This window comes from Polyodon spathula, chromosome 12 (genome assembly GCF_017654505.1).
Source record: "Polyodon spathula isolate WHYD16114869_AA chromosome 12, ASM1765450v1, whole genome shotgun sequence".
Classification (NCBI taxonomy): domain Eukaryota; kingdom Metazoa; phylum Chordata; class Actinopteri; order Acipenseriformes; family Polyodontidae; genus Polyodon; species Polyodon spathula.
This window is the reverse complement of record NC_054545.1, coordinates 15389875-15412532: the sequence shown is the minus strand read 5'-3', so window position 1 is coordinate 15412532 and position 22658 is coordinate 15389875. Positions and strand designations below refer to the sequence as shown.

The following is a 22658-nucleotide window of genomic DNA, read 5'->3' as shown; positions in this document are numbered from 1 at the left end:
GTTCATCAATGTTCCGTGAGGCGGGCGTTAACGGATGACTTCCCAGTTGCACAATGCTTGCGCAGTAACTGGAGCGCAGATGGTTTGTTTGCCAGGCCACGGCAGAAGGGGTAAAATGGCGGCGAGAGTGGTGTAACTGTTAGCGATTTCCCTACCGACGAGGAAGGATAGGACGAAAAAGAAGTGCAGTTTCGGTAACACCTCCGGGCAGCTTTAGCAAAGGTGAGGGTCTACCATGTTTGGGTTTTTTTTTTATGAACTGGTGGCACTATTTAGGCTAGCTAGCAGCACAATTGTTATGCAGGGTCATGTGACAAGGTTGAGCGACTACCTTACATAGTGAGTACATTGGGTTGAAATCATGCAGCTGAACACTATTGTATTTGCATGGGATGCTAAACTACAGTGTGGCACTACGTAGTTTTTTAAACCTGGGTTTGAAAGTTTATTTATGTATTTAACTTATTTTTATTGCAGATGCTGCAGCATTCCTTTCTCTGCTCACAACCCAAAGCCCCCCTGCTGGACTTGCAGAAGCTGTGTGTGTCGGTACTCGGGTGTCAGTGTCAGGCAGACGAGGTTGATTTGCATTTTTTATTTTTTTTATCGCTTTCTTTTTAACATGTTAAAATAATAATAAGCTTCAAACAATATTTTCATTTTTCAACTCTTCTTTATTTACTCAATCTTTGTTGTTTGATTGTATTTACAATCATTCTTCGTGGTTCTTATCGGAATTATTCAAATCTTGTCTTTTTTGTTTAGTTTTTTGATAAGTTATGTGTTAAGATGCTTTGACTAGTTCGGGAGCTGCTGTACAGTGCCCTCTAGTGCACAGCAGCATTTTGCTAGCAAAAGAAAGAAACTTTGTCCAAAGTGGCAGAACACTAGGTGCTGTTGGCTATTAATTCTATAAAGACTATAATGATCTAGTCTGTCAAGGCAGGAAAGTAAAACTCCCGAAGACAGGAACTGTTTCCTTCATCGGGTGAAGATGGAATGTGATACTTTCTCTCTGATTTTAAAGATTGTTTTGGGGAATTGCTTAGAACCTCCTGCCAATGCTTCTGCTTCAGACCACATTATAAATAGATATACATATTTACTCTATTCTTTTATCCCTATGCTGCTGATTTAAGTTTGAACCACAAATGTTTTTATTGTATTTGTACTTTGCGGTTGTCCTTGTATTGTTTTATTTGGTCATTAGCTAGAATTTTAAACATGTGAAAATGTCACTGTAGATAATATATGCTTCTCATTTGTGTTTTAATTCAGGTCCTGATGCCTTAGCAGTATCTGCCAATGAAAGCTTGGTTCTGTTGAAGCTGTAAACAAGACTCCTTTCCAGCGATGAGCCAACATCACCCGCCACCTAGTCCACAATTTCCAGTCTTTTGCTTTACTTTACCGCTTAAGTGTTTTTTTTTTTTTTTTTTTTTTTTTGACCCAGAATTACATGTAGAACATATAAATGAAGGGCTTCAATGGATTGCAGGTATTTTCATACAGGGACCCATACAAAGAATATATTTTCCTTGGATGCTGTATAATTACTTTGTTTGGTCTTGCACCCTGCTAGTTACGTTGTGTGTCCTAAACATAAAGGTTCACTAAAAGCAGAGAAAAAAAAAACTTCCCAGGTTCTATGCTAGTTTATTATTTTTTCTATGTCCACTCAGACCAGTGAGTGTCCATATAGTCATCTTTTCCATCACCTGTCCATTTTCCCTTACCATGAGCGACGTTACTGCAATAACTTGAGCATATTTTAGTAAAACCACCAACCCTAAACGTTCTAGTCAGATAGAACCAAGCTCTAGTAATTGTCCCTCAGTTTAAGAAATGCCACAACATAGAAGGGACACCTGAGAAAGTGAGCCCAAACCAGTAATACTATAGCCAGCCAAAACACAGTGTGTTTCTGAAACAAACATCCAATGAAACATTTGTATTTGTTAGACAGCAGCTTCCAAATTCTATTTTTGTGTGGCATGTATTTCATTCACAAACCACAATTGCCGTGGGTAATCTTTTTTTCATTGTGACTCGCAGAGGGTTTAATGAGCAGAACTGTCTTTGCTACAAAACCCCGGATATTCAGTAATACCACCTGGAAATCAGAATCCACACAGGCAAAATGTGAGATCAGTTCTGATATCCAGTGTCTGCTGCAGTAATATCCAGAAAAGTGTTAAAAGCGGGCACTATGTGGTCTTCACTGGAGATTCTGGAGGGAGCGTCGCATTGGCTCTGGCGCTTCCACGGTTTAGGGAGGCAAAATCCTTAGGGACTGTTTTACCTCATCGCACCACAGCGGACCCTACTGACCAGATGCCTAGTGAGCTCAAGAGGACACCTGTGGGGCTGGTTTTTGTCTTTCAGAGGCTGATAGCTCACCCAGTGAACCTTCCCTTCTCCTGAGGTGTGTGGGGAATTGCTGTGGTGAGGGAGCACAATTGGACAGTCTAAATTGATAAGAAAATTGAGGGCACTCTCAAAGTAATTAAATAAATAAAGTGATCACTACACCCAAACATTTGCATTTAAGGTAGTTCACCATGCACCATTTAGCAGAACTATTTTTTCCAAAGTTTACTAGTTTTAATGATTGAGCAGTACAGTGATCTCTCAGGGTGGTACAAGAGCAGGGTGCTGAATTGCATAGATTGATGTTAAAGTTAAAGCTGCAAGATGTTAAAGCTTTGCATGGCTAAACCCTGTAACTTTCTCCATGAGTTTCTTGTACAGGTCTAAAACTTGTGAGGGCTGCTTCCAAATGCTGTGAATATTGCTACTTCTGTTGAGACAGAGGGGTCATCCACGAAGGTCCTACCTGCCCTTCTATCCAATTGGACCAGAACCCATTTCTTTATGAAAAAGTACAGTTAAACCTGCTTACTGTATAATTACCACTGCATACCCCTAAAGCTGTAGTTGATTTGATGTCTTTAGTGTAAGTCTGGTGTACACTGGATATTCAGCAATATTGTTTGGGAATCAAATCTAAACATGCAAAATACAAAATCAGACACAAACAATCACTGCTGTGCATATTCCCATACAGCAGTTGCAGATACTGCCCTACAAAAAGAGATTGCAATACATAACCTTTCATTGACTTGCAATGGTCAATGCAATGCATACTTTTCAGTATGAATCTCCTGCCATAGTTACATGCATGAATCAATCTAATTTACAATACATGCTGGGAATGTACCTTATTTTCTGAAGACCATGCCCAAATAAAACTGCAGGATCAGATTTTGTTGCCTCTTCATACTAATCAAAATGAAATCAATTTTTGCTGATTTTTAAACACTGCTATAACCTTTATTTTAAAATGTGTCCTCATTTTGATTTTGGAGACACTATATGATTTAGCCTGCCCATTGCAAAGGTTAAAGTATATTGCAATTGTGAATCAATGCAAAATGATTTACTTTAAATTGGTGTGTGGTTTCTTTATACTTTGTTCTTGACTTGGTCATTAGGTGCAGAAATCAATATTAAAAAAACAAAAAAAAACTAAACACAAACTGCAGGTAGGCTGATAAACTGAGCTATGTAAGAAAAAGTTTATGAAAAAACATGTTTTATTATTATTATTATTATTATTATTATTATTATTATTATTATTATTATTTTTAAGAAGACAGTGTAGCATATACATTTGACTTAAAAATATGTTAGAAAGTATGGCTTGACAGTTTTGAGAGAAAAGAAAAATCCTCAAGGCAATAAATGATGTGTATAAATGATCAATAGTGTCCCAGTACTCAGTTGTCCCAACCCTACAGAACGAGCAATCTTCTTATTTTCTCCCACTCCCCAGCTAATGGAAGCAGCCACGATACTGTTGTACTGCATTTATTTCCCCTTTCCTCACCCTAAAATTTCACCTGAATTTATGGGCATGTGCAATATGTTTTTATATATAATTGTGAAACAAGTGACAAGTTGTTTTGAGAACAACAAAATCACCACGTCTTCCATTTTAAGATGTATAGTTCCATGTGCATTAGCTTAATAGCAGGCTGTAGTGCCATATTAGTGGCCATGCATGAGGTTAGCGTTGCTTGCATGTGAATAACTTTAAACAAGAAATCGAAACTTGATTGAGCTACTAACATACAATGCAGCATCTCTTTTTAAACAAAGCTGAGATGCTACTTTCCGTTGGACTACTAAAAACATACATTTTGAAAGTAGAAAAGTGTTTCAACCTTGATAATTAGGGATGCAACATTTAATTAATATGCAGTGAGCGTTGGATTTAGTGTTACCTGTAATAAATACTAACACAATAGTTTTAGTATTGCATAGTAGATTACTGCTTAGCTAAACTAATTTTAATGCAAAATACCTCAAGTTTTGGAATGTCGATAGCACAAATCAAGCCATACTATTAATAGAATTTTAGAAGCAATAATGTTATGCATGAACTAGTATCGGAATGGAAATATATATGATTTAGGCAGAATGAATAAATGTATTAAACTGTTGTAAAAATGTTTTTAGTGAGAAAGATTACAGGCGGGTGGCATTTTCTGTTGCCTGTTGTAGGCTGTAATTACAAAAATACTGTTCCCTTTGTTAAAAAAAAAAACAAACACCAAATTGTTCTTGTGATTCTTTTGCCATTGTGTTAATGATGCTTACACCCATCATACTCCCCCAACTACTGATGGGGTATAATGCATTTTGGCATAACTGATATCCTGTGCTAGTAGCATTTACAGCAGTTTGAGGCCACATGTCAAATATAACATGCAATTTTCCTTGAAATACGAGCAGAAAAAAAAGAAAACAAATTCCTGTTTTCTTCAAATTAGTACAGTAAAATCTGTATATTTTCATTAAAAGATTGTCATGTTTAAAATTTGTTTGCACGTGTTTGATAAATAATCATATTCTTAACGCATTTAAAGGTAAAATGCTTAAATGTGTTGGCTGGCTTTATTGCTGTTAACAAAAAGTAGCCAAAATGCTTACTTTAGTCTGCCTACAGAAAATGCCTCTGGTTATGTAATCAGTTTGAATTTTGAAAGAGCAGTTTATGGTATTTGTATAGATATTATATACTACCTGTAAACAAAATGGTCTTTTTGATTGTCCGACTTGTCATCTTACCACTGAAATGTGAGGGTTGTGTGGTTTAGTGCTGTAGGCTTTTAATTTACTAGGGCAAGCGTACTGGGCTTTGTATTAGTCATGTTGTTTTCCTTATGTCCTTTCTCTGAGAGGAAAATATAGGCAGATATTTAAAAGTGATTTAGGAAATAAGAAAGAGTGAAATAGTCCTCTTATATTATGCATGTTACAATAGTGTTATATTAGGTTATTACTAAAGTAAAATATGCAAAGGCAAATCCTCATATAGTAGAGCTGGGAACAACATGGGTTTTTTCATGTGTAAATATCAAAATTCAAACGAGTATTCCCTTCATTTTGAATTAGCTGAAAAAAAAAAAAATCTCTTGGGACTAATACCCCCTTCAAAATACCAGGAGAGTCTTTCTTCTGTGCAGTAGAATGTGTATTATTAAGACATCCATTATGCATTGGTTTTCTTTAATTAAAAAAAAAATATATATATATATATATATATATATATATATATATGAATATATGTTATAGGAATGAATACAAACTTGGTCACTGTTGTCTGGAAATACTTTTAAGTTGTAAGGTTTGAAAATAAGTGACACAAAACTGTATGTGTATGCATTTGCAGAAGGTATGTTGACAAGACACAAAGCAGCTAGACCACATTTATTGAGTAATTTGTCCCATCACTACTAGACAGATCTACTGTGTTCTAAAAGCTATTGTTGTATTGTTTTATAAACATACAGAACAAGGTGTGACAAACTATGTGTGTCATTTTAGTGACAAGTCGGTTTTAATTCTAAGCAGAATTAATTAAAAGCATTGCTTAAAGGTATGTGGAAGAGACAAAGACACAAAGCTGGCTGGTTACATTTCCAAGTAATTCTGTTTTGTTTTTCTGCAGCATAACTGTCACTTTTATGTGCTGTAGGAAAAGTGCTTTATTGTGTTTACAAATATGTTCTGTACTGGTTGTCGAGATTAGCCAGACTGGATTTAGTTCGTATTGCTGCAACTTTATGAAGAATTCTGTAATGTGTTTAAGGTGGTGGGTAAACTAACCCGGCCATTCATTCTTTCAGACATGCCTACATGTTAAGCTATTCGAACGCTTTCTGGCTATTACTGTCATGAGAGCTAATTGGTAGAAATATCTTATAAATACATGCTCTAGTACTTTTATTTTTGGTTCTAGTTGTATGTTCAACAGTTTAATGCCAAAAGAAATGCAGCATGATTTTACCAACTTGTGTTCCTTGACTTTAACTGCAACAACAAAGCATTTCTGAAAACAGTTGCCATAGCTAGTGACATTTGAATAATTTAAGGCATCAGAATTGCAGAATTTAACGTGTTTTCATTCTGTATCACTGTTTGTACGACATATATCGATACAAATAGTTTTTTTGTATGTCAACAGAATGATGTGTATGTGATTTTACATCAGTTTTAAACACCACCCTGCACTGTGTAGAGTAAGAAATTATTCTTTCAAGTAAGCACAGTATACATCAGAATTCCAGTTTTGTATATTTCTGTAAGGAGCATCACCAATTAAGCATTTTATTCCTTTAGCTTGTTTTATGTATTTTAATTGTATTGCGTTAAACTATGCACTTCAGAAAAAAAAAAAAAGAAAGCTCATGGATTTAAATATTGAGATGGATTTGTAAAACTGTAACCTGTGTATCAAAAACTTCTACAGCAATAAAAGCAGCATGGTGCCAGTTGTGCACTAGAGTCTGGTTGTGTCTCGCTTTACTTTGTTTAGGACACTGTGTACATGCCAGTTGCTGCACCATTTGCTTTGATAAACAATTGCAGTAAAGCCTGTCTAATGCAGCACCTCCATATACCGGCATTCTGTAGTCTTTGGGCCCTGATCAAATGCCTATTGATGTGAATAGTGCGATACCCTCTACAATCCAGAACCTGTCGATTCTGAAATGATGGCATGATTTGTAGAAGCATTCAAATCAATGTAAATCTGGCTTTGCAGTCCAGCACAAGTATGTTGCATGAATACGTACATGTCCTGCAGGTATGCTACATCTACAGTACAATCATTGTTTACATAGTGGAAGTAAAAATAAAATACAATCCTTGAATTGCTGGGTATACCTGGACAGTATGTATACTGCACGTGCTGTAATAGTTTTTCAGAGTTTTCAAATAGGTTGTCATTGATATCTATATTTGGGTACAGTATTATGTTACAGTACATCTAATGTGCTTAATCATTCACATGCTCAGATTGATTCAAATACATTTTCAAAATTAAAAAAAAAATCAAACAACAACATTTAGAATTACATTTTATTAAAACAGCAGCAACAATAAAACATTTGGTTATGGAACTAGATAGCACTTAATGGAACTGAAAAGCAGATGGGTAAACAGCAGTAACTGAAAATAAATAGACCAAGTTCTCCCTTTTGAGCAAAACAAATTTAGAGGAAGATTACAATTTAGAATGATAGCGCTCACGCTGAAATGGGTACATTTGTAGAGGTGGGGATGCTTTTTGACTCAATTATAAGTTTAATGCTTTAAACTTTGAAATCTATTTTCAAATGTGTGCCAGTGGGATATAGGACTGTCATTGGTCTTTCCTTTTTGTGTACAGTTTGACAGCAACGTATTTTGCGGAAACCTATTATTTTGAATGACTTATTAAAACAACGGCAGCAACAAAAAGAACGTGTGGCTATGGAACTGAACAGCAGATGGGTAAAGAGCTGTACCCGTGTGGAAGCAGGGCTGGCTCAGGAGAGGTTATTTCCGGGTTATCTCCACAGTACGGTTGGCATCTTGTGTAAGACCATGGCCTAATCTTTGTTCAACTAACTCTAGCCTGTTGTTGAAATCCACAAGCTCCCGCTTTAACTGGGGGAAAAAAAAATAAACAGATCAAATTAAGTTATCCTTTCACTTTTGAGCACAACTGATTTACATGCAGGGTTACAATTTACAATGATACCACTCATACTGAAATGGGTTCCATTGTTTTAGATTAAAAGGTGGGGACGCTATTTTTCTCAATTATAAAAGTCACGATAGGTGTTTTAATACTGTAAACTTAAATTACTTTAATTTTGATCATGAACAAAATATCAATTTTGTGCCAGTAGGAAATAGGTCTGTATGGTTGGTCTTTCATTTTTATGTGTCGTTTGACAGTAAAATTTGTTTTGTTAAAAAATAATTTGTGCTTTATTATTGTCACATTTATATAACTGATTTTAAAATAAATCACACCACAGTGTACTGCTCTATAAGTATATAGTAAAATGTTACGTGTAATATGTGGGACAATATACAATTATTGCTTTTTATATACTGGATTAAAACTTGTGATATTCAAATATATATTGCAATACATGATTATATATATATAGATAGATATTACACACACACACAGTGTGACGAATAATAAATACCTCTTTAATAGCCATCTGTGAAGTTTTGAGTTCAAAGTTCATCTCAGCAGCTGGAACCATATTTCTAGACTGCAAAACATAGCTATAAATATAATTAATAATATTACTTATATTAGTAATATTATGACATATTAACATAACAATAAACACTAAAAAACAGTGGAAGAGGTCAGCAAAACTAGTCAGGCTTAGGGGTTCATTTCACATAATTCCAATGAATATCCTTACTGAGGAAAGCAGGCTCCCCCTCTACTTGTCAGGAAGACATAAAACATGTGTCACTACACCCCACCAACCCACGAGTGTGTTGCCATTTACTGGTTTTCTCATGTACTCTACTTGTTTAAGGTGTTATCTAAAAACACCATTTTCAAATACACTTTCAGTAGTCATTTTGTGAAATAAAAATTTTAAAAAATGCTGTAGTTGCAAAACAACTCACCTTACAGATAATAAGAATTGATTGACAACAAGCTCTCATTAATACTGTATCATTACAAATAATAAAATTGAACTTTTTGGTCAGTGAAAGTTTAAAGTTAAAGCTTAGAAAATACTTGAGTAAACAGCTGTGCAATCATTATGGGCATTCTTAATGCAATTACTGTATTTGTTTTTTGTACTATAAGCCAGTGTTAAGGAGCTTCTGTTCTAGTTGCCACAGATCTAGGTAACACAGACTAGATCAGCCAAAAGTTTTTGTAGACGTAAAATCCAGTACCAGATATATCACAATGGTTTGTGAACATCAAAAGGTAAGGGACATTAAATGGAAAAAAAACGATCCAAATGCAATTTGATGCAACATACCCTAATGAAAGCAAGCCCACTTGAAATCTGGTGAAATTAAAAGCAAAACAAATGAGCCTTGCTTTTAATGCAGTATACTCACCAGCTGATGTTCTCCTTGTGCAGGAGAAAGAGGTTCCTGAGAGAGGTGAAAGCCCTGGCAGTGGAGTGCAGCACCATGCCGACAACGGACTGGCAGCATTCACACCGCAGGGGTTTATAGACACTGCAAACAAGAAGCACAACCCTTTATTAATTTATCATTTACCACGCATGAGCCAGTAGGTAATGTGGTGTACAGTAGTGAGCACATTTATTCGAACACCTCAAGATTCACCATTTATATCCTTTATACACCTACCTGCATGAAAACCTCAGTGTGAGAACTTCAATTTGTCAGAAACAATATAGGCATTCTGTGCTTTAATTAGGTATGTTAAACAATTTCTAAGAAGTCTCATGCATATTCCAATTTGTGGCTGTGTTCTCTTACTGTTTTAAAGGAATTGCACATGCCTATTATAGTCATCAATTACATTAGACAACAACTAATTTGTCTATGTTGACGATGTTCCGAGATTTGCAGTGGTTTAAATTTCACATGCACAACAAATCAAAAGTATAGAAGCAATGGGGTGTTCTAATAAATGTGCACACTACTGTATGTGACCTATTTTGAGAAAACTCATATACTGGGGGTGGTGATTATACTTGACCTGCACCCAGTTCTGGTTTTGAGAACTACCTTGTTGAAAAGTGTTGCTAAAATGATCAGGTGTCAGCAATCTGTGCAACTTGTAATACATCTCACCTGAGTCAGTATGTCTTCAACCCATTCCTTCATTAATGCAAGAAACTTTGACTATGAATAGGTCTAGCATGGGCCTCAGTGAGACAGAAAGAACCCCATGCAAGACACTTACCATCCAGAGACTTTTCCTTGCAGTCCAAACTGCAGCTCATCTTCTACCACCAGATCATTGGTAACCTCTAAAAAAAAAAAATAGTTACAGGACAAGGAGTTTAAAAAAAAAAAAAAATATAATATATATATATATATATATATATATATATATATATATATATTGCAACCTGAAATGGTTTATGCAATATTAGTTTTTGCAGGGGCAGCAGATTGGCAAATGTATACAAACTTCCCTTACAAGGATGCTTAGGTCTGTTGTATGTCTGTCACAAAAATTGAGGAATATTGAACTTGAGCATGCATGCTATGACAAAGACGTTTTTGGGGTAGTCTGGATGCTGTTAGAGTCCAGAGAAGTAGGGTACAAATCACCAAGGCAGGCGTCACTTTAATGCACTGGGGAGAATACATTCAAACAATGACATAACAGCTTTGGACTTGCTGGGTAAACCCCTGGGCTAATGAAGAAAGCTTGTAGGGAACTGAACCCATTTAGCCTTCACAAAGAATGACCAGGGTAGACACAAGGACATAGTTAGTAGTAATTTCCACTAGTAACCAGACTACAGGAAGTAAGCAAGCGCAGTCACAATTTTGTATAAAACGAGGCTGCAAATACAAATAATAGGAACAATTACGTACATAAATTGCACAGTATTCGTGTTATATACATATATAGATAACCACTTACTGAGGCAGATGATCACGTTCAGTCGTTTGTCGTCTCCGCACGTATTAAGAGAATCCCCCAGCACTGTATTGCACTGACTGCAGAGAAAAACAGAATGGGATGTTGTCTGGAGATCGTTCGGTACTTCGTAAGTGGCGTTCTGTGAAATTCCAACGAGGAGGCTGTCGTCACCCTGTCGAAAATGCCGCTTTTCGACTTCACTGTAGCACTGACGGCTCATAGTTTTAACACAGGAAAGCTCATCAGACACATCATAAGTGACATTCGGCAAAACAGTCCCCGACACTTCGTGGTCTTGCATGAAATATTCCCCAGCATTCTGCCTAATTGTGTGTTCACCGACTAAAGATTCTTCGCAAGTACCTCCAAATACAGGAGTAATGCAAGCACTTTTTCGAGGGGTCTTTTGTTCTGTGTTTATAATGATATTGGATAACCTGGCAATTATATTGCGTTGTGCCGAACTCTTACTAACAGCCATCTCTTCCAGTTCTCAGGCACATTTTACACCAAGCCCGCCCAGTCGATCTTGAACCTTAAGTTTTTCCGTCATTAAACTTCAAACCAATCAGAGACAACGAAGACAGCGCTTGCTTCCTGTTTTCAATCATGACGCAACCAACAATTGCAAGTGTGGGTTGGGTACAAGCAAGACCATTTCAACCAATAGCGTGGTCAGCTTGACTTTTTGAATTTTGTTCTCTGTAACGGCTTGGCGCGTAGATTCAGATGGTAACGTGTTCACAGAATAACTAGCAGGAGCGGGGTTTTGTTGTTTACCGAATTCCATTACAAACATACAAATATTAGTGAAATGGACATGGATTTGGAGTCACTGAAATACGCGGAGTTGCAGCGACTTGCAAAGGATGTTGGTCTTAAAGCCAATATGAAGGTACAGTAAATATTTAGTGTTACGAGTATGAATGATAAACCAACCGTCTTCTGTTCACATGGATACAGTTCATAGTTGTCCAAATAATGCAATTCAGTATGAGTTAACAGAATAATACAATTGCATGGAATTTCAGACACGCTGAATGAGATTAGAAGAGGGGGATAAGAGCCCATTTTTACAACACATCATTTAATTTCCAGCTAAACCAATACAATCATATATATTTTTTTATATTCCAATTTATCTTGACCTTCAGTTCAACCAGCGGCTATCTTTATTCATTTAAATAAATATTCTAAATAGTTTCTTACTATTACTAGTCAAGTGAACTAAAATTTTCCAAACAGTGATGTACTGTGAATTAGTTTTTTTGCTTGTTTTGTTTTTTAAATAAATAAATAGTGTATCCTACGTTTCAACATAAAGCACCAATGCTACTTTGTTAAAAAAAAAAAATGTTTTTATTTTATATGGGGCTTGGTCGGAATAGATTTGTTGTGGTAATCAATCAATATTTATTTTACATAGCGCTTCATAGTAGACCACTATCACAAAGCGCTTTACAAGATAGTGAGGAACAATGCATAGTACATTAAATACAGGCATATTACAATGCAAATACATTAAATAAAGGGCTAGGATGCGAATTCTAAATATTGTGGCTGCTTAGAATGTGAGTCATACATAATCATACAAATAAGATGGAGTGAAAAACCTGAAATAGCAATTTAGACAACAACTAGTAACAGATATCAGGCTTTAAAGAGCATTGAAAGCGAGAGAATAATTGGGTCTTGACAGTTGATTTGAAGCGAGCGACTGTGGGAGCCACACGTACTAAAGCTGAGAGTCGCTGCAGTGAAAGAGCGCGCTCCGAGTGTGGTGCACTTGCAAGCCTGAGTCAGAGGACCTGAGCTTGCATGCGGGGACATAGCGGGTCAGCAGGTTGGAGAGATACTCTGGACCTGTGCGATGAGAGCCCTTGTAGGCAAGCAGAATAATTTTGAAAATAATTCAGAACTTTACAGGTAGCCAGTGCAGCTGGGCAAGACAGGGGGTCATGTGATCATGTTTTTTTACAACTGGTAGCGATCCTAGCAGCGGCATTTTGAACCAGCTACAATCGCTTTATGGCGCGTGACGGAACCAGAGAGATGCAATAGTCAAGAGGAGATGGATGCATGACAGAGTATCTGTGCATCTGGGAGGAAAATGTAGGGTCGGACCTTTGAGATGTTTTGGAGGTGGTAGAAGGAGGATTTGACTACAGAGGAGATTTGGGCATCAAAAGAGAGGTTATTATCCAGAAGTACACCAAGGCTTTGTTTCAGTGGGGGAAGGCAGCAGCAGACAGTTTCCGAGGTTAAATGCAGCAATAGTTGATTCTTGAGCTGAGTTTTCGATCCTACTAGAAGTTGTTCAGATTGTTGCTAAAAAGCATTGAGGTGATTCCTTTTAGATACGAGTGATTTGTGTTGCATTTTCTTTAAGGCAAATAACCCAGTTGGTCATTTGTAAAAAATATGAGCCTTGCAAATCAACAATTTTCCCCGATCCATAACGGGAATCTCTTTTGCTGTCAAAACGTTATGCTTGATCAGTGTTATTAATTTTGGTGGACAGTATTGTTTCTAGCAATTGAGGAAAGTGGGTTTAAATGTCGGAGAAGTTTCTGTGATCGAGGCACATTTTGTGACTTGATCTTGTGGCAGAACTTTGTCCCAGCTAGTGTTGTTAGTTTGTCCACAACTGCTATTGTTGTTGTTGTTGTTATTATTATTATTATTATTATTATTATTATTCAGCAGACGCTTTTATCCAAATATATATTGTCCATTCTGTCCGAGTAAACAGAGTTGGCATCACTTGACAAATGCAGGGCTTCAAATGCAGCATAATCAGGCCTCTATGCTGAACTATTAAACTTGCAACATCACTTTTAGCCCATTAGTTTTTGTTGTGGGGTCTTTGGTAGTTACTTTAACTGGATAAACAGGTAAGAACCTACAGTGATGTGCTGTATTAACATGACTTTTTTTCTCTCTCTCCATAGGCTGAAAAGCTCCTGAAAGCTCTGAAGCAGCATTTTCAAAAGCCCCAGCAGGATGAGGTTTCAAGAGAACATGTGAGAAAAGGAATAGAGAGATCTCATATAATCCTTGGGTTACATTTAACAAGTTATGGTAGACCACAACTGTTTGTCACTGACAGGGCAAGTCCATTAAAAGCCAATGCAGTAGTGATGGCCTCTCTTTAATGTCAGTATTCCCCTGATCATGAAGAAATGTAGATTTGATGTTTAATAATTAAGTCACCCGTATATAAACTCAAGACTGATGTCCTTCAGATGCATCTTATGGCTTAAAATCCAATAGTATAATCAGTTATTATATACTTAAGATATGATTGCACTAGGCTATTTTCTACTGAAGTGTTTTTTTGTTTTGTCCTTAATCATAATTATATAAATACACCTACTCTGTAGTGCAGTGTGTTTGTTCTCCTTTGTATGTTGTGTGCTTTTCATAGTTGGATTAAGTTCTCACCTGGTGAGATTTTTTTTTGTCTCCACTAACCCACAGGAAGAACATATCAATATGGATACCACTTCTTCCACTGAGTGTGGTGGGTTAAACCTCAGTCAGGAGCAGCAGACTATTGAAACTACAGTATTTGTAACTAAACGCCGTAGACATGGCAGACAGACTGCCAAAACCAAGGAAAGCAATCCTGAAAACAACCGTGAAGAAGAGAAAACTGAGCTGCAAAAAGAAGCTGAAAATGAATCGAAGGTAACTGGCAGGTTTCGGTAAGGTCTTTTGTTTGGTTGCTTTTTCTCTGGAACATTGTCTTCTTCGTACAGTTTTGGGATGGCTGTGGAAATATGAGTAATCGGTTAGGTAATTTATAAACATTCAGATAATTCCTAATCCTGACAACGTTTACCAAATATTTTAATATAGATTTTTAGGGTTAATTGTGTAGCACAACTGATAAGGGTTTTTACACCATATGAATCCTCTTCAACAAAGCAATATAATGTAAATTATGGTACAGCTGGAGTTTAATATATACAGTTATAACATTTTATTAAAAACAGCTACTAAACAATGTTCAGATTTTTCTCTGGCCTGTCTGACCTAAATGTCTTTTAATAAGAGAAATGAAGCAAGAAGATTAACAATTTCCCCTTTGTCAAGATGTTCTGCTTTTATGGTATCTTGGTACAGTCTACTCCACTTGTGTATATCTTAAGTGTATATCCTGCCTGTATGTACTTGTGCTGGCCCTGCAGGCACAGAGTGAATAAACTAAACAAATGAATTGTTGGCCTGAATTCAGTTAAGCCTCAACAAATTGTAATTACATAAGACTGTACCATAATGAATTGTTACTGGTACAGTAACAGCTTAAGTGTATGCTCCATTTGTATGTAAGTACTAATGGAAAACTGGTTATAAACATAAGCGGGTTAGACTATATTTGTGCCGGGGGTAACATTGTCTCAGAAGATGCCACTGATTGGCTTTTACATGTTGATCAAGGGAGGTTGAAAGTTTTGGGGCTTCTCCCCTATTCATTTAGTATTTTTTTTAAAGGTGTGGGATAAGAATTTGGATAAAATAATATATACAAAAAAAACCCTGTTAATTACATATAACATTAAATCCTAATTTTATTTTCCCAAACCTTTAGGCTAATGTTGGAGAAACGGAGCAGACTGTGGGACAAAACCCAAACAAGAGGAAACACTGCCTGACAGAGACAGTTTCTAGTGATTCTGAAGCAGAGGTGGTAGAAAACTCACCCATCAAAGTGACAGCTGAAAATGAAAGAGAAAAATGTGCAGTTTCAGAGACTGGTCCTGAGCAGGTGATCGAAAAAGGTAATGAGCGATTTTTATCTTTTTAAATACATTTCACATAAGGTCAATCCGTAGATAATATCAGCAGAACAAACGGCAGAGGACTTTTTTTCCATTTGTGCAAATGTTGACAAACATCAATCTGTTTAACTGCTATAGTGCTTATTTGCCTGAAATTATCCACCTCATTAACTATTACACACCATCAGTGAGCCTTTATGTTGGAATGTCTTTAATGTATATATACAATATGTTTATTTTTGTATGTTTACTGTAGAAAAACATCAGACAGTACATCCAGCTGGGAAGATTCCTCGACTTGCAGGGCTTCTAAATCGAAAAACTATAATGAAGCCAACAACTCCAAGTAAGACTCCAAATGTATCTGCTGTCCTCGAGTACCTGGGTTATGTCACAGCAGTAATTAAGTGTGTTCTCACATTTTTTTTTAACTTAAAGGAAAAAAGAAAGCGTAGAACCCTGTAGATCATGGTGATGAAACATATCTGAATCTGGGGGTATATAAAGGAATCTGTCCCTCTGTCTGTATTCAAAGATACATTTTTATATGTACGTACATACAGTGCATAGTTCATGAAATCTCCTTTTTTATGTTAAGGGCTCTGCTTTTGAATTTAGAGCCATGGCAGGGGGTGCCCCTGACATGTGTTATTTAACAAGCATACAAATGTTAAACTTGTCAGTTTCCAAAGAGTGAGTTTAACTGTGGAAAATAAGTGTGATAATTGTGCTGATTGCATTTTCCCTCACCTACAGACTTCAAGAAGCTGCATGAAGCACATTTCAGTAGGCTGGAGTCCATTGATTCTTACATTCAGAGGAAGAACAAGCAAATAGAAGCTTTAAAAAATTCTGTGAAAGAAGTCAAAGTAAGTGCTATTTTTGTTTTTCTTTTCTCGGTCTACAGTATATACCTATTAATCCAGATGCAGGTTTGGATTTGCTTGGTTGTCAATCAAATAACTAGGCCTTTTGCTCTAGTTAAATAAAATTTAAAAAAAAGTCAAAATGAGGACAGTAACCAAACAGATGCATTTAAAAGAGAATGTCATATGTGTTTACTTGTTTTCTAGGTTTACCTGCATTTGCAATTGAATGTTGTTTTAAATGTGGTTTTATTTATTTTAAATGAGTAATAGATTTTTAAATGTATTTTTATTTTAGATTATGTCTGAGAAGGCAAATATCTTGAAACCGTCTGAGAGAAGAACTCCAGGCCAGAACTCCATGGTAAATTGGATAACATAACATGTTTGCTAGTTACAGGGTGAACTGAAAATGTTGTAAAAGGTATCTGCATTTTTAAAATGATTTTCCTTTTTCAGAAGTCCCTTTCAAACCGAAGCAGCTCCTTGTTTAGCCCAAAGACTCAGGAAAAGAAACGTACTGCAACTCCTTCTAATCTGCACAGATCACCACGTACTTCTACCAATAAGCTCAACACAAGTGTGATAACTACTTTCAAACCAACTGTACTCTCAGCCAGGAAAATTAATGTCAGGTAAATAAATCGGAAGTTAAAACCATTGTTAAATAATATATACTTTACTGGTCCAATGTTGATTTCCGTTTGGTTGTCAGAATTGTTATTTACGATGGATGGGTTTAAGAGCTTTAGGGTTTGTTCACTAGCTTTCATTGTTTCTTGAGTGTCCAAGTATGTTAAACTGACAAACATTTAAAAAGGGCCATGTTTTAGAGAGAAATTGGGTTAGCGTATTGCTCTGTAGCGTTCCATTTAAATGCTTCACTTCAGTTTATTACAACAAAATGTTTAGCTAGTCATTTAAGTTTAAATTTTGCACAGAATTTAAGATAAGTGTTTGTGTGTGGTTTCTTTTATTTAAGATTTTCTGAGGCAACAAAGGATAACGAGCACAAGCGCTCTGTTGTGAGGACCCCATCCCGGAGGTCCCAATATACTGAGATTGCTAAAACTCCAACAGGACAGTCGAAAAGGGTGAAGCCAAGCACTGACAAGCTAGGGGTAACAAGTTCAAATAGCAAATTGCCAGGTGATTAACTCAGCACTCTGTAATGACTGAAAAGCATACATTTTTCTATTGAGGCATTTTTTCATTTAACATATTGCAGAACAATTTACCCAAACTTTTTTTTTTTTAAGTGGCTACACCATTCAAGTTTGAAGGAGCAACAGCTGGTACACCAGGGACTAACAAAAAGAATATTGTATTTGACTTGAAGGCCAGTCTTGCGCGACCACTTGCCTATCAGCCTCACAAAGGTATACTGGGTGAACTGGGGTGGAAAGAGCCATAGTAAACTGTAAATTAGTTTTTCTGTAAAACATTAACTCTAGTAAAATTTTACATCAATGCCATAGATCGTATATTGAACTGTGTTTTTTTTAATGTTCTTGTGCCATAATTGTTGCCTTTATTTGTCTCTGATAAAGGCAAACTTAAGCCATTGGAAGCTACGAAAGAAAACAAAGCAGTACTGAACAAACCTCTGAATTCAAGTGTGTGTTCACACCAGAAAAATTATAAACAGCACCCCATCCAAACAAGGTGAGCAGTTAAGTAAAGGACAGTGTGGATTGATTTGTTTGTTTTAGGGGTGTGCTTTAGGTCGATTTTTATGAATGTTTAAATGCCATGCAGGTGTCAGCATTTAAACCATATGTACACACACTCTTTTAAATTACATTATGATGTATACTGACAGCAGCCCTGGTTTAGTATTCCCCAAACAACGAACACTTAAATAAGCAAATAATGTTTTAACACTGCAAAGACTTCGCTACTGTTTTAAAAAAAACAAACAAAAAAAAACACAAGGAGTTATATATACAACCTCCGTTACACGATTTTGGGGAAGGAGTAAATATTATAGGCGGGATGACATCCGTGGTACTGTGGCACCACAGCAGTTGGCTACACGATGACAAACTGTTTGATTATATAATTTTTTAAAAAAAACCATTTTTGAAAGTGTCATAGCGATCGGTTACAGATCGTAGCATATTGTTCAAAATGGTGAAGAAGTAACCACTTCTTCAGAGTTTAACGTTTTAAAATTCCCATCCCAGGGGCTCCCAAGTGGGAGGTCCATTTTCGCGCTCCATGTGAGTGCAGGAAGTGCCCTAAAGCCTGGGGATCGCAGGTTCGAGTCCAGGCCCTTCACAGCCGACCGGGATTCGACTGGGGTGGCGGCACAATTGGCTGAATGCTGCCCGGGGTAGGGAGGACTTAGGTCGGCAGTGGAGCCGCCAGATCTGTGTTGTTCTTTGTATTACATTATGATGTATACTGACAGCAGCCCTGGTTTAGTATTCCCCAAACAACGAACACTTAAATAAGCAAATAATGTTTTAACACTGCAAAGACTTCGCTACAGTTTTAAAAAAAACAAAACAAAAAAAAAGGGTTGAGCTGAGGATACAAGTAATAATTGGGTGCACTAAATTGGTGAGAAAACCGGTGTAAAAACTGGAGACAATTAAATTTAAAAATAAATAAAATTCCCATCCCTAGTTTGTTGGTGTGTGTGAGGGGGATTGGATTGGATAGTGCCTTGTTATCGATAGAATTTGTCTTTTGCATGCATGGTAAGATTTAACTGTCTAATTTAATTTAACTCTTGTTGGCTCACCTGAGCAGCGTTTGCTTTGAAGTTAGCCTCATTGCTTCAGCAGAGCAGTTTGAGTTTTATTTTTAAAAAGGATGAATGTTGCAGCAGTGTTCGCATTAGATATCACACATTTTTACATGTGTATAGAGAATCACCTTTATAATTTTTCCACCCAGGGGAGAGAGACGAGAAAAACATTTTGAGGACAGGAAGCAGAAGAAAGATAAACTTATTGGTGTCCGAAGAGGCCTGGCCATGAACTAAAATAATTCTAAAAACTAATGGCCAATTCTGTATAATATTTCATGAACCATTTTATTTCATCTTTTTTAGCTGATTAGCTCACTTATCACAGTTGATTCCTTATCAAACTTGTTAGTGTAATTGTTAGTCTTTTACTTAATTCTAAGACTTGTAAATAGTATTTCTTTTGAGTCTTGTGTCTTGCATTTTGTACTTTTAAATGTAATTTCCACTTTAAAGTCAAGACTTTATTAAAAAAAAAAAAAAAAAAGTTTTGTACAATTAAAAATAAAATATTATCTGTTTCTTTTTATCTATGACTAATTGTTTTTAGACACGATTGTCTTCTAATTCTTTCCAGTTGCGGATTTAATTGAAATGGTATAAAACTAGACATGTGCATGGGTATTGTAGGTAAAGTGAACTGTGTATCTTCTAGGTGAACTGAATGAAGTTGATACATTTTTGGGCACAGCTGCACTTGTAAGACATTAAAATAAGTTGCATATATTTGCAGTGGTTGGTTCTCTGTAAAGGAAACCATGATATTTAATAAGCAAATGAGGTGGGGGGGGGGATAGGTAACAAATGCCCCAGTGCTACTAAGTAGCCCGGCTTTATACTCCATTAATCTGAATGGTGGTTGTGTACAGACCTACAAAAGAAAGAAAGTGCAAAATCCCTTTGCAATATATAAAAATGGATGGCTTAAAGTTCAACGATCAAACATATTAAGTGCCACATGGAAAACTAATTGTGAAGTTGAAAACAAGTACATGTAAGTGGGTATATAACTCGTAAGAGGAGAAGCTCCTAGCTGGGTCCATCTACTCTGGGGTGCTGTGCTTGAACCACTATCTACACTGATGATGATTAGGGGTGTGGGAATCCAAAAGGATTTAGACTGCATGCAGAACTCTGCAGATATGTGGCAAATGAAACTGAATGTCAACAAATGTAGTGTATGTGCTGGTCATATATTTGTAGGATACAAATATTAAATGAGGTATACAATACACAATCTGATATGGTATCAATCAACAGTGGAATCAAGTTACAGCCTATACTCTCCATCTTTTCTTGTCATTCTGAAATTTTAAATGTAATTGTGCTAAATAATTTCATTATCCAAGCACCTAGAATGACATGGGGGAGAGGTTCTTGCATTGCCAAGATTCTGAAGAGCCTTAAAGATCTGCACCATATCAACAAAGAACTACTGTCAGTAATGCAAACTGAATGATAAGTACCATAGTTTCTTTTAATGTTGATGTACTATTGTTTACACAGGTTTTATGAAATTCAGCCAAGGTCATTAAATATTCACAGTATACAGGTATATAGAGAATGTTCTTGTAAATGTATAAACACTTCTAACTATACATCAATGTATCTGATTCTGCCCCTCTGCAAGTTTACCTTGTAGAGACCTGTTCTGAAAACCAATACACTTGCAAATGGTCTGTTCATATAGAGTATATTTCAATACTTTTACATGCATATCTTCCCAAAGCTCAGTCAATATGAGAAGTTAAACTTCCGGATTCCTCTTGTACTTCTCATAAGCAAACTCCTCTGTGTGTGCCCGATCGTTGCACACACCAATGAAGTCAATCTCCAGCTGAAATGGCCCATCAGCTTTGTCACCCAGGGTAAAGCCAATAGTGTTGATCTGGAAAGAGAGTCCAAAACCCACTCCATAAAAAACATGTACATTATATTTTAACTTCTATGCGATGATCACAATCAAAATAAAGCAGGATCTATGGCTCTAGTGACTATTTCCATGTAAATCACACTCCTGTTACCAACGCTGTACTATGACATTTTATACCCCTATGCAACTTTGTCCATCCTCATACGTGACATAAAACTGATCAACAGAAGGTTGTATTTTAGTAATTTCAAAAGGTAAAAACCAGCCTTTCAAGTTACAAAAACTTAACTCGCATATACCACAGGACGTTAGTGCAAAGGGGTAGAGAGACACATTGCAATACGAGGCTACACATTTTCAAATACGACCGAATACGAAACGTCCAGTTTGGTCAAAAACATCTGGTAGCTTCACTGCTGGTTGTAGCCAGTTAGTACTGCGTTTGGATTTTATGCAGGGTTAAACATTTATCATTAAAAATGTAATGGTGGTTTGTAATTATAGTATTTTTTCTTTTTATGGTGTTACAGGAGTTGAGCAGTAAGTGAAGTAAAACCAATCTCAAAATAAATACGCATCCTGCTTCTGTGCATAAATGAATTGACAACATTGGGTAGTTTATTTCACTGCTATGCAATAGAGCCTTAAATTATACCTGGACAAATTTGTTATTATCATTTGCATGACTTTGTGCTGTCTCCTGCAGCAGTCTTGTGGGTGAGATCTACTGTCTATACTATGCAAAACATATTTTACCCAAAAACATCTATAGTTTACCTTGTCTAACCAGAGAGGATGCTGGCTGTCTTGTATTCTCCCACGGCTGGAAAGAAAGAACTTTGAAAATGGAATCTAAAATTGGAAGAAGAAATGAAGAGAAACTAAATTAAATTAAAGTAACCAGCACTGGTAAAGTGGCTGGTTCAAACATTTGTTAATACACAAGCCAGTGGAGTCAACACTGCAGTGTATACAGATTATGTTCCCTCCTGCAACAATGCTGGTGCTCTGATTGAAGTGAGTGGTGTATTGCGGGAACACAAAACCAGCATTGTTGTAGGAGGGAGGATGATGCACTGTAATGTTTATAAGATAAATTATTTTTCTCCTGGTGAACTCTGTAGAGCAAATGTTGGGAATATGTTACCCAGTTGATTTATGGCTCATCACCTGTAATTGAAAAATGTCAACATGAGACACAGCAAAGGTAACAGAATGTGTCTCTTGTAAATGCTGCAGTGCTCTGTAACACTTTAAAATGAAGAAAATCATAGAATACAGCTGTATCAAATATTAAAACAATGGGTTTTATTTAAAGCACAAAAAAACTGTGTGAATCTCTGGTGTATTTTTCTCTTTGAAAGCAAGTCAAATGCCATGTTTGGTTATATTTCAATAGTTAAATAGTGGTGCTGTTTAGATC

General features: G+C 36.4%; 3 protein-coding genes and 1 long non-coding RNA gene across 8 annotated transcripts in view; 2 read left to right on the top strand and 2 right to left on the bottom strand.

Annotated features, from left to right (window-relative positions):
* On the top strand, positions 1 to 6850 carry LOC121324153. Its single transcript, XR_005951220.1, has 3 exons — positions 1 to 222; positions 478 to 579; positions 1279 to 6850. It is a non-coding gene; the product is annotated as an uncharacterized LOC121324153 (long non-coding RNA).
* Positions 6851 to 7416: 566 nt separating this feature from the next.
* LOC121323972 (protein Mis18-beta-like) lies at positions 7417 to 11512 on the bottom strand. Of its 2 annotated transcripts, none has more exons than XM_041265327.1 (5): positions 10958 to 11506; positions 10265 to 10331; positions 9445 to 9567; positions 8553 to 8634; positions 7417 to 7998 (listed from the first exon to the last, which is right to left on the bottom strand). In XM_041265327.1, exons 1-5 carry the CDS (start codon positions 11436 to 11438, stop codon positions 7888 to 7890), a joined length of 864 nt encoding a protein of 287 aa, XP_041121261.1. In that variant the 5' UTR covers positions 11439 to 11506; the 3' UTR covers positions 7417 to 7887. The 2 variants fall into 2 exon arrangements, with proteins under 2 accessions (XP_041121261.1, XP_041121262.1); XM_041265328.1 differs by having other exon boundaries at positions 7905 to 7998; positions 8553 to 8621; positions 10958 to 11512.
* Positions 11513 to 11679: 167 nt separating this feature from the next.
* On the top strand, positions 11680 to 19805 carry LOC121324022 (nucleolar and spindle-associated protein 1-like). The gene is made up of 12 exons (XM_041265406.1): positions 11680 to 11852; positions 13909 to 13980; positions 14438 to 14647; positions 15552 to 15741; positions 15998 to 16087; positions 16498 to 16610; positions 16906 to 16971; positions 17067 to 17242; positions 17590 to 17756; positions 17867 to 17986; positions 18158 to 18272; positions 19512 to 19805. Exons 1-12 carry the CDS (start codon positions 11772 to 11774, stop codon positions 19597 to 19599), a joined length of 1488 nt encoding a protein of 495 aa, XP_041121340.1. The 5' UTR covers positions 11680 to 11771; the 3' UTR covers positions 19600 to 19805.
* Positions 19806 to 20821: 1016 nt separating this feature from the next.
* The window catches only part of LOC121324235 (complex I intermediate-associated protein 30, mitochondrial-like), a 6027-nt gene continuing 4190 nt past the window's right edge, over positions 20822 to 22658 (bottom strand). For 3 of the 4 annotated variants that reach the window (XM_041265901.1, XM_041265899.1, XM_041265900.1), the window contains exons 4-5: positions 22013 to 22087; positions 20822 to 21250 (exon numbers count right to left, since the gene is read on the bottom strand). In XM_041265901.1, coding sequence (XP_041121835.1) covers positions 21110 to 21250; positions 22013 to 22087 — 216 coding nt within the window. In that variant the 3' untranslated portion in view covers positions 20822 to 21109. The remainder of the gene's footprint in view (positions 21251 to 22012; positions 22088 to 22658) is intronic. The other variant, XM_041265902.1, reaches the window with a different exon arrangement.